The sequence below is a fragment of the Nannospalax galili genome, unplaced genomic scaffold (genome assembly GCF_000622305.1).
Source record: "Nannospalax galili isolate Female #2095 unplaced genomic scaffold, S.galili_v1.0 scaffold1234, whole genome shotgun sequence".
NCBI lineage: Eukaryota > Metazoa > Chordata > Mammalia > Rodentia > Spalacidae > Nannospalax > Nannospalax galili.
Genome location: NW_008334665.1, coordinates 2,058,864 through 2,072,151, shown reverse-complemented (window position 1 = coordinate 2,072,151; position 13,288 = coordinate 2,058,864). Strand labels below are relative to the sequence as shown.

Sequence of the window (13,288 nt, the reverse complement as noted above, 5' to 3'; positions counted from 1 at the left end):
TGTGTGTGTGTGTGTGTGTGTGTGTGTGTGTGTGTACACATCAAGTGTGTAGGAATGTGGAGTAGCGTGTTCGCACCCCTGCACAAGATAGGTCAAGGTCCTAGAACAAAGAATTGTGAATATCACAGATATTCACGGGTCCACTGTAAGTGACAGATCTAGTTCCTGTAGCCATCGGTGCTTGTGTGAAATGCTATGTGATCATCTTGATCATCAATTGGATGGAACTTAGAATCAGCCAAGAGACACAGTTCTGGGTTTGTGTGAAGGTCTTTCTAGAGAGGTTTACCCGAGGTAAAAAGGCCCACTCCGGTATAGGAAGCACCATTCCATAGGCTGGGGTTCCAAGCTGAATGAAAAGGGAAAAAGTGAGTGGAACTCTAAAATTCATCCCTCTGTTTCCTGACTGTGCACTCTATGTGACCAACAGCCTCAAGCTCCAACCACCTCAGCTAGAGCTGCCCTCGCTCTGAATCTGACCTGCAAGGGTGAACTATTGTGTAAAAGATGAAGGTAAACAAAACTTCCTTTCCTTAAGTTTCTTTGGTCTGAAATTTTGCCACATCAGTAGGAACAGTAGCCATTAGCGGAGACTAGGTTGAGGGCAGGCAGCTACTCTGCGCTGTTTGCAAGCCTTCTGCAAAACGAATTCCTAGTAAGCAGTTGAAGTGCTGTGGGGAGCGGTGGCTGGTGGCCCTCCTGGGTTTGCAGGTGAGGGGACGGGTTCCTTGCAGGGAGTCCTGCTGCTCACTGTGAGCTCTGTAACCTTCCTCATTAGAAATTAAACATACAGCAAGTCAATTATCAATTAAGTGACAAGTTGGATAAACATTGTAGGTGTTAATCGACCTTCAAGGGTTCTTTGAAGCTCACTGAGCTGCTCCAGTTCCTTTGAAGTCTTGTTTTAGCTTCAGACAGCTACTGATTAGATTGATTTAATAGTGAGATTGTGCTGGGTTAATGGGATCAGAACAAAGTGCAGGGATACAGCCTGTTCTAATTCCATATAGGGTTATCATGCCCACACCAGGGGAGGAAAGGGGAGAGCTGTGCTGGTTAACAAGATGCAGAGCCTACGCATAAAACACAGAACAACAAACAGGACCAGGGTTCTGTTCCAGAATGCAGGCAAAACTCATCATGCGTTATGCCGTGATTGTTGGAGATGACTTCCAGGAGGGAGATGCCAGTGTTTGCTCTCTGTGCTCCCATGGAGTTCTTCCTTCTGATCACTTAGGGAGCATTGGCCAGGGTGGCGTGTCCACCTGGAGGTATGCAGCTGGGCCCTACAAGGGACCAGCCAGGTGAAGTGTGGAAATGAGGATCACTCAGTGAGGAGAGACTGGAGCTTGAGGTGGAGGAGGGGGTTTGCACGCAGGCTGTGAAGGCTCTCCACTGTGCCTGTCACTTGACACACCTGGAAAGAGGGAGCCTCAGTTGAGGAATTTCCTCCAGATGGGCCTATGGGTGTGTCTGTGTCCATGAGACATTTTCTTGATTGCTAATGGATGTGGGAGGGCCCAGCGCACTGTGATGCTGTCTCTGGGCAGGTGGGCCTGGGCTGTACAAGAAAGCAGGGGTGGGCCTGGGGCAAGCCAGCAAGCACAGTTCCTCTAAGACTGGCGCCTTGAGCTCCTGCTTGGGCTCCAGCCTCAGGCTCCTGCTTGGCTTCTCTGGATGGACTGTAACCTGCACAATGAAACAAAACTTTTCTTCTCTAAGTTGCTTTCGGTCCTAGTGTTTATCACAGCAACATACAGCAAACCAGATCACCGAGACTGCTGGGCTCTGTTTGGGCAGCCCGAGGCAGGGACACGCAGCATGGGTCTGGACAGGGTCTCGGAGCCTGCACTGCTCTTCCTGTCCTGTGCTACTGAATCTGTACACATTCCTGTCACTCAGGGGTAAGCAAATCACTCATGTTGTAGAATTGCATATTTTAAAGAGAGCAAATGCCTCTTACTAGGCAGCATAATCTCAATCCTTCAAATCAAGTCTTAATTTAGAAACTGTACCTGGGTAATTCTGAAATAAAGTCACTTTTCATTCTTGATCATTCTAGAATTATAGGAGACACCATCAAATCACTTCAAGTGAAAAATAAAACCTTGGCCAACTTTGATGCTTCCTATATTTTAAGTACAAGGAAAACCATAGTTTAGAGCCTGTTGCAATGTCAACTACAAATAGTAACTCTGTCCTTAGGCATCATAAGGAAATCCACATGAGTAACAGCTTCATGTGTGCATACAGGTGGTTAGGTTTAAGTCCCTGACCTACCCCATGTTTACTATACACAGAAGTTTAGAAAATGGTGGAATCAATGCACTGAATCTACCTCTCCTGTAGCCATAGCAACTCAGAAAAAATATATAGCAGAGTTGGTAATTTCACTCCAAATGTAATGAAAATAAAGCCAAAACCCATCGTTGTTGACAATAACGTTCCATGGGTTTCCTTTTACAGTGCCTTAGCTTGTTCATTCTGTCTTTAAAAACAGATTATTGGAAAATTGCACACAGGCCTGCCCTCCCTGCGCTCAGGCCATTAGCACCACCCTCCTGCCTCTGTGGAGTGACCTTGCTGAGGAGAGGAGGTCAGCTCATCCTCCTCTACACTGTGCTTTCAATCTCAGGATGGATACGTCTTCTAAATATACCAATTTGGGCCATTAAATGTTTCAGAGACTGTCACTAAAATTATGGTAAAATAATAGTCTTTTTAAAGAAAAGCCAGATAATATGCATTTGTATAAATCCTGAGAGAGAGTATGTTTCCAATTATTCTCTTTTAAATTTGAAGTGTGTTCATGTGGATTTGATGGTTATTTAAGAAAACCATCTTTTCCTATTCAGCCTCCATTGAAGAATAATGCACAATGCGAATTCATTTAAAGTACTGCTCCATATGGCCACGTAAAGACAATCCCCTTTGTAATTAAAGTAAGCAGTAAATGTCACCAAAGGAAAATAAATAAGAAAGCCCTCTGCCCTCTCTGCCACTCTGTGGATGCAGCATGCAGTGGTAAGTGCTCTTCGGTGGGCCTGTCTCCTTGGCACGAACATCCTCCCGAATGCTTATGGTGACCAGTGTGTCCACGCACCCAAGCAGAGCCGCCTCCCTTTTGGACACGGATGCTCTGCCCAGGATAGCGCAGCCAGAGGCTGAAGCTGACCCACATACTGTCACGGAACACAGTGAACTTCCAGACCCTGAGATTGGGCCTGGGCACTGGGGCCCCTGCCCTGTTCATCCTCCTGCATCTCAGCTTCTTAGCCACGTCACAGATGAGGTGCAAGGTTTGGTAACAGTGAAATTACCCTGCAGGACTTTTGCTCTTTATTAATTCTTTGGGAATCTCATGCAATGTATTGTGATCATATCATCCTCCAGCTCCTCCCAGATCCACTCAGTTCCCTACCCACCTGGCTTTGAGCCCTCACTTACTTTAAACCTATCAAGTCCAATTTGTGCTGCCCATATACTCTTGGGTGTGTGGCCATCCAGTGGAGCACAGTTGACCTACCTGGGGCCACAACCTTAAAGAAAGCTGGCTCTGTCTCTGCTAAAGGCCATCATCAATCACGCCTCAGTTTGTACATTTGGCAGAGGTAGCCCCTGAGACATCATCATTATGGGGGTAGGAATTGGCTATGTGTGGCCTAACAAGGGCTATTCATGGGGAGAGATTGGGCTCATGGGTGGCAGAGTTAACAGACAGTCAAGAAGATCATAGGCTCAAAGTCCCTCTAAGAACTTTCCTGGAGCGTATCTGGGGAGACCCAACAGAGCTGAAGGAAGTCTTCCCATCCCAGTCATGGAACATGGGGCCATCTCCTGAGCTCTCCAGGCCTCCAGGCTCTACCTGACCTACAGTGACAACTGCCCATTCCTGTTCAGGGCCCCTGGGCTCTGGCAGCCTTAGTCCATGTTGCACATAGACCAGGCTTATTGTCATGTCAAGACCCATCATCACACACTTTTCCGTGGACTTCATTGAAGTTATTCAGGGATATGTGCCCAGGAGAAGGTGGGGATATAAATAGGAAGAGAGAGGAAGGGAGAAGACAGGGTGGGAGGGGGCAGAAGGAGAGGGAGGGAGGAGACGGGGTGGGAGGGGGCAGAAGGAGAAGGAGGGAGGAGACGGGGGGGGCAGAAGGAGAGGGAGAGAGAAGACAGGGTAGGAGGGGGCAGAAGGAGAGGGAGGGAGGAGACGGGGTGGGAGGGGGCAGAAAAAGAGGGAGAGAAGAGATGGGGGTAGGGGGCAGGAGAGGGAGGGAGGAGTGGGATAAAGGGAAAAGGGGAGTTGGGAAGATGCCCTGGGGGAGGAGAAGAGGGGACAGAAGTGAACAGAAGAGGGGACAGGAGGAGGGAGGTGGAGGAATGAGGAGAGAAGGGCAGGGCCGGGGCGTGGAGAAGAGCAAGAACGGGAGCATGGGAAGGAACAGGAGGAAAGAGGACGGGACTCACTGGGATGGATAAAGAAATGGGAAAGAAAGAAAGAAAGAAAGAAAGAAAGAAAGAAAGAAAGAAAGAGAGCCTCGAGCTCCTTCATAGGGTGGTGTTCGCCCGACGGCATTACTCAGTCCCCGTCTGGGGTCAAAGGCTTACTCTTCATGTCCACGGTAGCACACTCTGGCTCTCCTTGCTATTTGTCACTGATATAAACATCTGTGTCCCCTGTCCCTTGTATTTCTCACCTCAGGTTTGATGGCAAAGACCGTCACTAGGATCTGTGAACACCAACCCATCTCTCCCAGTGTGACATCGTAGAGCAGGGCCACCAGTCAACACCCAGGATCTCTAGTTTCTCACAAATCTAACATTAATCACATAATTTATGAGACCCACCCACCACATATTTTCTATTTCAGTAACTTTCTGTAAAACTTATGTTCTTTTAAAAGTATAATGCTAGATCACCTGTTTCTTTGACACTGATTGGCAGAGATTAGGGAGTTGGCAGAGGCTGAATGACTGTGTCTCACTAATTAAAAGGGTTTTTAAATATAGACTCTCCGTAACAGCCTTGACCAAGGTCAAAGGGTTTCCGGGGGTGGAACGTGGCTGACTCTTGGCTCTGGAGTCTCTGCATTTGTTTATACAGCTCTGATGCCACAAAACCTAACAATTCCAACAAACACAGGTGGACTGAAAGAAGACTGGTCCAGACGAGGCAAATGGTCATACTGACTGACCTACAGTTTTATTCAAGGTCAATGGAATTCTAAAGCTCGCCCTTTCCTCTCCTCATCTCTGGACCCCAACTGCCCCCAACCTCCCTTTGTAGAAGCTGCCTTTCCCCTCTCATAGGCCCATTGCTAGTCTACTGACCTCTGTATGTACTTCCACATAAACACATGAAAACGCAGAATTTATAGGAGCACAGTTGACCTACCTGGGACCACAACCTTAAAGAAAGCTGGCTCTGGATCTGCTAGAGGCCATCGTCAATCACGCCTCAGTTTGTACATTTGGCAGACGCAGCCCTTGAGACATCATCACTGGGGGTAGTATGGATATGTGTGGTCTAACAAGGGCTACTCATGGGGACAGACTGGGCTTACAGGAGGCAGAGCTAGCTCAATTACTGTAATGCTTTATAGTTCTATCAATTTTCTCACAAATTTCACAACTTCATTTATCTTTACAGCTGAATAAAATTCCACTGATAATGTTTACAACATTTTCATTATCCATTCAACTGTTGATGGACATCTAGGTTGATTCCATTTCCTTTGTATTATGAATAGAGCCACGATAAACATGGATGTGTAAATGTCACTGTGGGTTGGTAGAGTCCTTTGGGTATATGCCCCTGAGCTGTATAGCTAGGTTGTAAGGTATTTATACTTTTATTTTTTCTCATTGGAATAATATTTAAAATAAAACAAATAAAAAAAAAACACTTAGCTACAAACATGAACCACCTATATTGAGTCTTTAGTATAGGAAATATAGTCAAATGCAATTTAAGTTTAGAATTAGTTTAATATATGTGCATACACTTTGAGAATGTTCTACAGGTTTCCCTATGGTTTTTTCTGAAGTTCTTTGGTGTTAGCTACCACTCCTCGTAGGCCCTTCTCTGCCCTGCCCGCTCATCCCCATGCCTTTAACCCTTCTACTCCTTTATATCACTGCATCGAGACATTGTCCCTACTAGATACCACAGGCTAGCAAACAAAGGCCCAATACCAGTAATGGACTCCCTCTTTTGCAGCTGTCGACCAGGGATCCCATAGACCCTCAAACAATAAAGCCATTGCTCCTGTGCTCTTGGTCACCCCCTGGAACTTCATGGTACGTCCCTACTGCTAAAGTCACTGCTAGACGGACCGTAGAACCAACAAGAAGAAGCCACGCTGGTGCCGACTTCAGAGCCTCATCACTACTACTTCGTTTTCATAGTTCTGGAAGGTGCCATGCACACGACCTGAAGAGAAAAATTTAGCAGGAACCATCCCTAGCTGTGAATCCTGTGAGCTACAACAAAAGCTGACCTGGAACATGTGCCCAGTGATTCAGTGCTGGTACGAACATCACAGGAGGAGCCAGCCACCCTCTGACTGGATTTAAGTTCTGCTTCGTGGGGTGGAACCCATATCCCACACTGATATCAGTAGTCTGAGGCTAGACAGCCCACAGGCAGGGGAGAACACCTAATACAACTCTTCTGATAAATACAGCATTAAACTGACTCTTCATGACTTATTGTTATACCCATAGATTAATACGTCACTCAGGGCTCAGCAGAGAAGGTTCCTTATGCAGCAGATGGTGATTAACACGGGGCCGCAACAGGCCAGCATGCAGAGAGAAGGAGGCTGCAGATGGCTTACCCACCGATAGGACACCTACACTGAACTTCTGCCCCCATCGCTCAGGAATCATTGTGGAAGAGAGGGCAGAAAGACTGTAAGAGCCAGAGCGGGTGGAGGACCACAAAGAAACCAAGATTTCCAGGCAGGTGGTCGTTTTCATGTCAAGTCACAGCAATGCTGCCATGGACATGTCTCACATAACCTCAAGCTGGCAAAATCCCAGCACAGATATGGGAAGTGGGTAAGAAACCCCAGTTGTATCTGAGGAACTGCTGACAAGCCAAGCCACTGGGGGGTGATATTTTTAGACACTATCTTTAAGAGAGAGAGAGAGAGAGAGAGAGAGAGAGAGAGAGAGAGAAACAAATTGAGCGGGGAGAGAGAACAGAAATTTGGTGTGGGGTTAGAATAGTAGAATGAGACTACATATATGATATGGAATCTAAATATGATCAAATATATTGTATGGAATTCACAAAATGAATATTGTTTTAGAAAGGATTGGTTTAAAACAGTCACGTTCACAGGTTTCTGATTCGGCACCATTTTCCTTTGTGTTTGTACTGAAATCAAACCTTGAACTTGGAGACATGTTTTCTACCACTTGTTCTACCCTCTCTTCTACATGCATACACGTGGTCAACACTTCCTGTGACTGTGTCTCTTAATTCAAGATCTGAACTAGGCAACTAAAGCAACTTTAAAGTGCTAAAATTTAAATAAAGTAAAGGAAGGTCCAACCAGCAAGTACTTTAGAGCTACAACACAAGCTTTTAGATTCGATTCTTTCAATTTCTTACTAAATTTTGTTTGAGACAGCGTTTCCCTGTAGCCCCAGTTGCCCATGAACTCCTTATCTAGACCAGCTTGCTCTCGATCTCCCAGCCATCTGCCTGCCTCTGCCTCCCGAGTGCTGAGATGAACCAGCGAAGTCTCCAGGATGCAGGAGAAGCTGCTTGGCGGCAATCAGCAGAACAGCCCAGCAGATCATAATGGATCAAACCTTGGTCCTCAACCTCTTCCCCTGCCACACCCCAAAACTGAACCCCCCCATGGGTCAGTCCTACCCACAGGTCAGGTTACTGAGCAGGATAACCAGTTTGCAGACGCGTCCTCACAGGTGGTCCACGCACCACCTCACAGATGAAGCGGGATCGCATCCCCACAGCGGAAACCATCAACACTGGGCAAGAAGAAGGAGAAGACATCTCCAGTCCTAAAAATACCTGATTCCTGTTCAATTTGAACTTACTCGAGGCTAAAGCCAACACACAGAAACCCTCGGATGCCTCCTGGGTAGAATAGAGACCAGGTAGAATAGAGAACGCAGGCAGAGGAAGCCCAAGTGCAGAGATAACTTCTTTATCTCCAGGGCTCAGACATCTCAGAAAGGACAATGAGTCACAGGAAAGACGATTTCCTTAGTAGTCAAAGAAACAAGGCAGAAGTGACCGACCCATGTTGACCAGCAAACATCCAAGAAGGACAGAGCTGGACCCTCTCACCCCCTGGAAAATGCAGAAACCCCTAATGATGGCTTCTTGTCCCAACAACTCACCAAATGGAGGGCGCTTCTGCCCCACTGATCTCTAAGAAATCGTACCCCTCCTCCAGCTGGAAGTCCGTGAAGACCAGAGCGATGGTATCCCCCGGCTCTGCGAGGATGGTCCACGTGCAGTCGGCGTTGTTCTCATACTCGGAGGGGAAGTGAGGGCTGGAGATGGAGCTGCTGGTGCCCCTCAGCGTGCCTCCACAGGCTCCTTCAGCTGGACACACAGAAACACAAAACACCCTCTTTTCAGAATGCTCTGACACATAAGTAAATCCACAAATGATCCTGCTGACCAACGAAACCATTTCTGAATTCAAAATGGAGATAATGTAACTTTTTTTATTAATTTAGTTCTGTGAAAACATCTAAAAGAAATCCAAAGGGTAAATTTCACTAATGAATTTAATGCTATTTGTGGAAAAGAATGGAATTGTGGCTCCACTTTGACCAAAAATAAATAAATAAATAAATAAAAAATAAAATTGACAATACAATGTGTTTTATCTTAAATAAACACTTAAATGTAATTAATTTCTTTTTAGGTAGATGGAAGAATAGATAAGATCACATGAGACAGGCATTCGTAGTTACCATTCACTAACTGTATAACTTTACGGCACATTGACATATGTAAATCTCTATAGAAATATGTTTTATGCATGAGGAATCATATACAAACATATTATCAATTAACAAAATATACATGATACTTAGATGTAATTCTTCTCTGATTTCTTTGTATGCCCCAAAATTATCTCAATGCAAAAACATCTACAAAACAAGCCATAAAGCTCCTATGGCATAAAAATATAAAATGCCATTCACAACCTGCGTTAGTCAGAATCCAATATTCTGATGGAGCAGTTGGGATGTACTCATTTCAATTTAACATTTGGGACTGCACATTTACATAATAATTCAAATCATTGACAGATTACCCCTGCTTGAAATGAAATTATGAAGAGTAAACTATTCCAACCTTTTGTGATGACAATCTCAAGGCTTGACAAGCTCAAGCCTTATAACTGAACAGCTTTGAAATGGGAATATTTAGATACATAGGCTATTAGGAGACTAAACTGCAAGTCTGTGGAATAAGCTTTCCAAGAGTCTCCTGGTAAACATCTCAGTAACCAGAGGTGATATTCAAGCTGGCTAGTGAGCTAGTATATTCCTGTGCTCACAGTCTGGGGGTCCTCTGCAGCTGAGCACAGGGGACAAGCACCCTGCCTGTTGCTCTCATGATCCTGTCCTCAGTTTTGTAGGCACTAACAACATTCAGGAGGCATCTGTGCAGCTAGTGTGGAAGGCTGGCCCCAGGGCTCCGGTCAGTGGTGATTTGGGTCTTGCTGTGGTCTCATATTTCCCCACTAAGCTGCCATTCCTCCTTTTTAGGACGGGAATGTATATTTACTTCCATTGTATGTTGGAACAATGTAATTTGTCTCTTTCTTTTTACAGGGAGTTACAGATAAGGGAGTGCCTTGAATCTCAGGAGAGACTTTGGATGTTGGATTTTTGGACAGTACTCAAGCTGTTAAGGCAATGGAGACTTTTGAAGTTGGACTAAATGCATTTTGCATTATGATATGGTGATGAGCCTGTGAGGGACAGGGAGTGGAATGTGGTGGTTTGAATAAGAAATGTTCTCCATAGGCTCCAACTATGTGAACACTTGGTTAATTCACGGTGTATTTGGGTAGGGACATTAGAAAGTGTGACCTTGCTGCAGGAGGCACAACCCCAGAGGTGGGCACTGAGGGCTCAGAGCCATGTCCATTTCTATTCCTCTCTCTGTTTCCCACGCCTGTTTGAAGGTGAAGAGTGCTCAGCTTCTGCTCTGGCTACATCTGTTACCATGCTGCCCACCACGGTGGGCTCTTTCATCTCCTGGAACTGTAATGGTTATAGTGTTTTATCACAGGAACAGAAAAATAACCAAGTGTAAACTACTGTAAAGTGCCATCCTCTGAAACTTCCTAACCTTTCAGACATGCATCCTCTTTCCCTGCTTGAATAACAGTAATAATTTAATAAGTAATTTATTGAGAATTTCACACGTGTATAAAAGGTGTTTTTTTTTGGGGGGGTCTTATTGAGACAGGGTTTCCCTGTAGCCCCAGCTGTCCTGGAACTCACTATGTAGACCAGGCTGGCCTTGAACTCACAGAGATCCACCTGCCTCTGCCTCCCAAGTGCTGGGATTAAAGGCGTGTACCACCACACCTGGCAAAAGGTGTTTTGATAAATCCATGCCAGCTCCCTCCCCTCCAACTCCTCCCATATTTCCCCATCACTTTTTTCTGATAACTTCATATACTCTTTCTTCTTTGATTTATTTATTTATTTTTATAGGGCATTTGGCTACTCTAACATTACCCCCTCTGAAGAGGTAATCCTAAAATTTTTTCAATATTTTTGGCCTTTGGAAGAGAGTATGTTTCTAAGAGGCTCAAGGACATTTTGACTTTTAGCCAAGAAACTGGCCACTTTTCTTTGGGGTCAATTTACCATAACTGCCTAATGAATTCCTACCTCCTATTCTTATCACACCATCCTCTGAAGGGGTTACCCAAATTGCTAATAGGGACTAGGGACGCAGACTGCTTTGGCTTCTTCCATCCTGAACAGGGATGCAGGGTGAGGCAATTGGAGTACCCCTTCAGTGGGTTTATCTAAGAGACTCACAAATTGCATAACTCTTGTCTCTAAGGAGAAAAGAAAGTCCTTGAATCATGAATAGATGTGAAGGAGAAGTAAAGGCAAGAGTAATTAGCATTACAAGTTCTAGACAGGGAACCAGACAAAAGTCAGAACAGGGCAATTTTCAGATGTTCATATGAGAGTCCATTGGAATTTCTTTACAAGGGCTTCCAAACGCATCCCTCTGTTGGGTTCCACCTCATTTTTCTTTTGTCTTGCAAGGCTGGACTCTAGAGTAATGGATTCAGGATTTGCTGTCAGGCATTTTAATAGCTGTTAAAATAGCTGTTAGAATCCATGTCAGTTCCCTCTCAAAGGCTTCTAGATAGGGGGACAAAACATATTTATTCATCATTTTAGAACAATAGCTGGTTGCCTCTCTTAGAGTAGACAAGGTGGGCTTAGGTGGGCACCGCAGTATTAGAGACCAATATTTGAAGTCTTACACCTGAGCAGCACTTTCTGGTTAGAAATAATTGTCTAAATAAATTTTTATATAGACTTAAGCCTGATGTCTGGGATGTGTAATCCCTTCAACTCTTAAAGAAATATACTGATGACTTTACTCTTTGGTTATACTTTACTTTTGAGTGTTTAAGACCATACAGTTGGCCCCAAAAAATCTATTTATTTTTGCTCTTAAGGTCATTTGAACAGCTGTTCCTCAGGAGTCACATGGGCTTGGGAGGTGCTCCTGGCTCCTTTCTTTTACCAGTTCCATCTATGTGAAGATAAGTCAAAGGTCCTGCTCAACCATGTCTGGTGTCACTTGGAAGCATATGAGATATTTCCTGAGTTGACCCTCCTCTTTGTAGACTGGATACTAGTTCAAATCCATCTCGTGGGGTCTCCATGTCCTCCCTGAACAAGAGGACAGGTAACTCACCACAGTGACAGGACATTTTGAGAGATGATCCATAGTCCCCTGGAACTTAGTCGACCTTGGAGGGAAAGGAGCAAAAACTGTCCTTTAAGTCCCTCTGACTACATTAGTATAAGCCTCAAAGTATGCCTGTTAAACATCCAATAAGGTTAGTTCCACCAGTCTGGTACTCTTAATTATCATGTGCTATGTGGATAAAGCTTGGGTAAAAACACAAATATTCTAAGATAAACCTTGACTAGGCATATATTATGTTCCTTGAGCTATAACAAACCTACACAGACCTTCATCACTTGCTTAGGCTTTCTCCTTTTTTTGTCTATTTTGAAAAATACCTCCATTCCCATATCCTTTTAACATCTTTTCCATTCTCATTTTCTATTTTTTACAATAATTACGAGACATAATAGCATTAACAAATAAATTTTCCATCTGTTGTGAGACTTTTTTCCCTGGAGATGCTAAGCAATGCTTATTCCCTTTTAAGGTTCTAGTGTCAAGCCAATGTTTGATTAAAGTTTTACTGGGGAAACAATGAATTTACTGAGCTTACATACCGAGTTAATTGCGGGGTTGCTGAGGTGTATGTATGACCTGAGGGTATGCACACTGGAAAGCCTTTACCCAGCATGGGTCATGCCTTCTCTTCCTAGCCTTCCCAGATTGTATATTTTGGCCCTCCCTAAATCCAGAAGGCCATGTGTGATTAGGGCCAAATTACATAGAGTTGGCTGGGAAGGGTGACTGGATACTCTGGTGAGGATCCAGTGAACTTGCTTGGCCCTCCTTTAATGAATGAGCACAACAGTCAACAAGCCCAACTGTGACAATGTTTAGCAATCAGGCTCAGCTGAAGTCATGATGATGGTAGTTATTTTGTGCAGAAGGGACTGCTGTATAGCATCATCTTATTAAAAGGTCCTGGAATTTAAAAGGATTTGGTGCTAACAGTAATAATTTCTAAAATCGCTTTTACATCTAATATGTGAACCCTCTGCCTAAGAGTTCAGACTCAAATTATTTATTTGCTCCCAGGATTATGCATAAGTTCATAGAAGCCATGAGGACACAGGACCATCATGGTCACAGTGGGGGACAGGCACTGAGTAAGAGCCACTTGGGAAGAGATGAGAGGCACCATTTTATGTCATTCTTTTTATAAAAGGAAGAAATCATGCAAACAAAACACAAGATGGACAGTTAAAACAAAATGGAAACATACATTTCCTCCAAACATACTTTGAGTTTTCTTTGATTGGTATTTTAAAACCAAGGAACAATTTTTAAAACAAGCTATAGTTAGAATCACCCTGGGGTAAACACATG

General features: G+C 44.4%; 1 protein-coding gene across 1 annotated transcript in view; it reads right to left on the bottom strand.

Annotated features, from left to right (window-relative positions):
- The window catches only part of LOC103731132 (CUB and sushi domain-containing protein 1-like), a gene marked incomplete at its 3' end in the record, with an annotated part of 1,440,296 nt that overhangs the window by 523,907 nt on the left and 903,101 nt on the right, over positions 1–13,288 (bottom strand). The window contains exon 5 of the mRNA XM_017797230.1: positions 8,383–8,590. Within this exon, the coding sequence (XP_017652719.1) occupies positions 8,383–8,590 (208 nt within the window). The remainder of the gene's footprint in view (positions 1–8,382; positions 8,591–13,288) is intronic.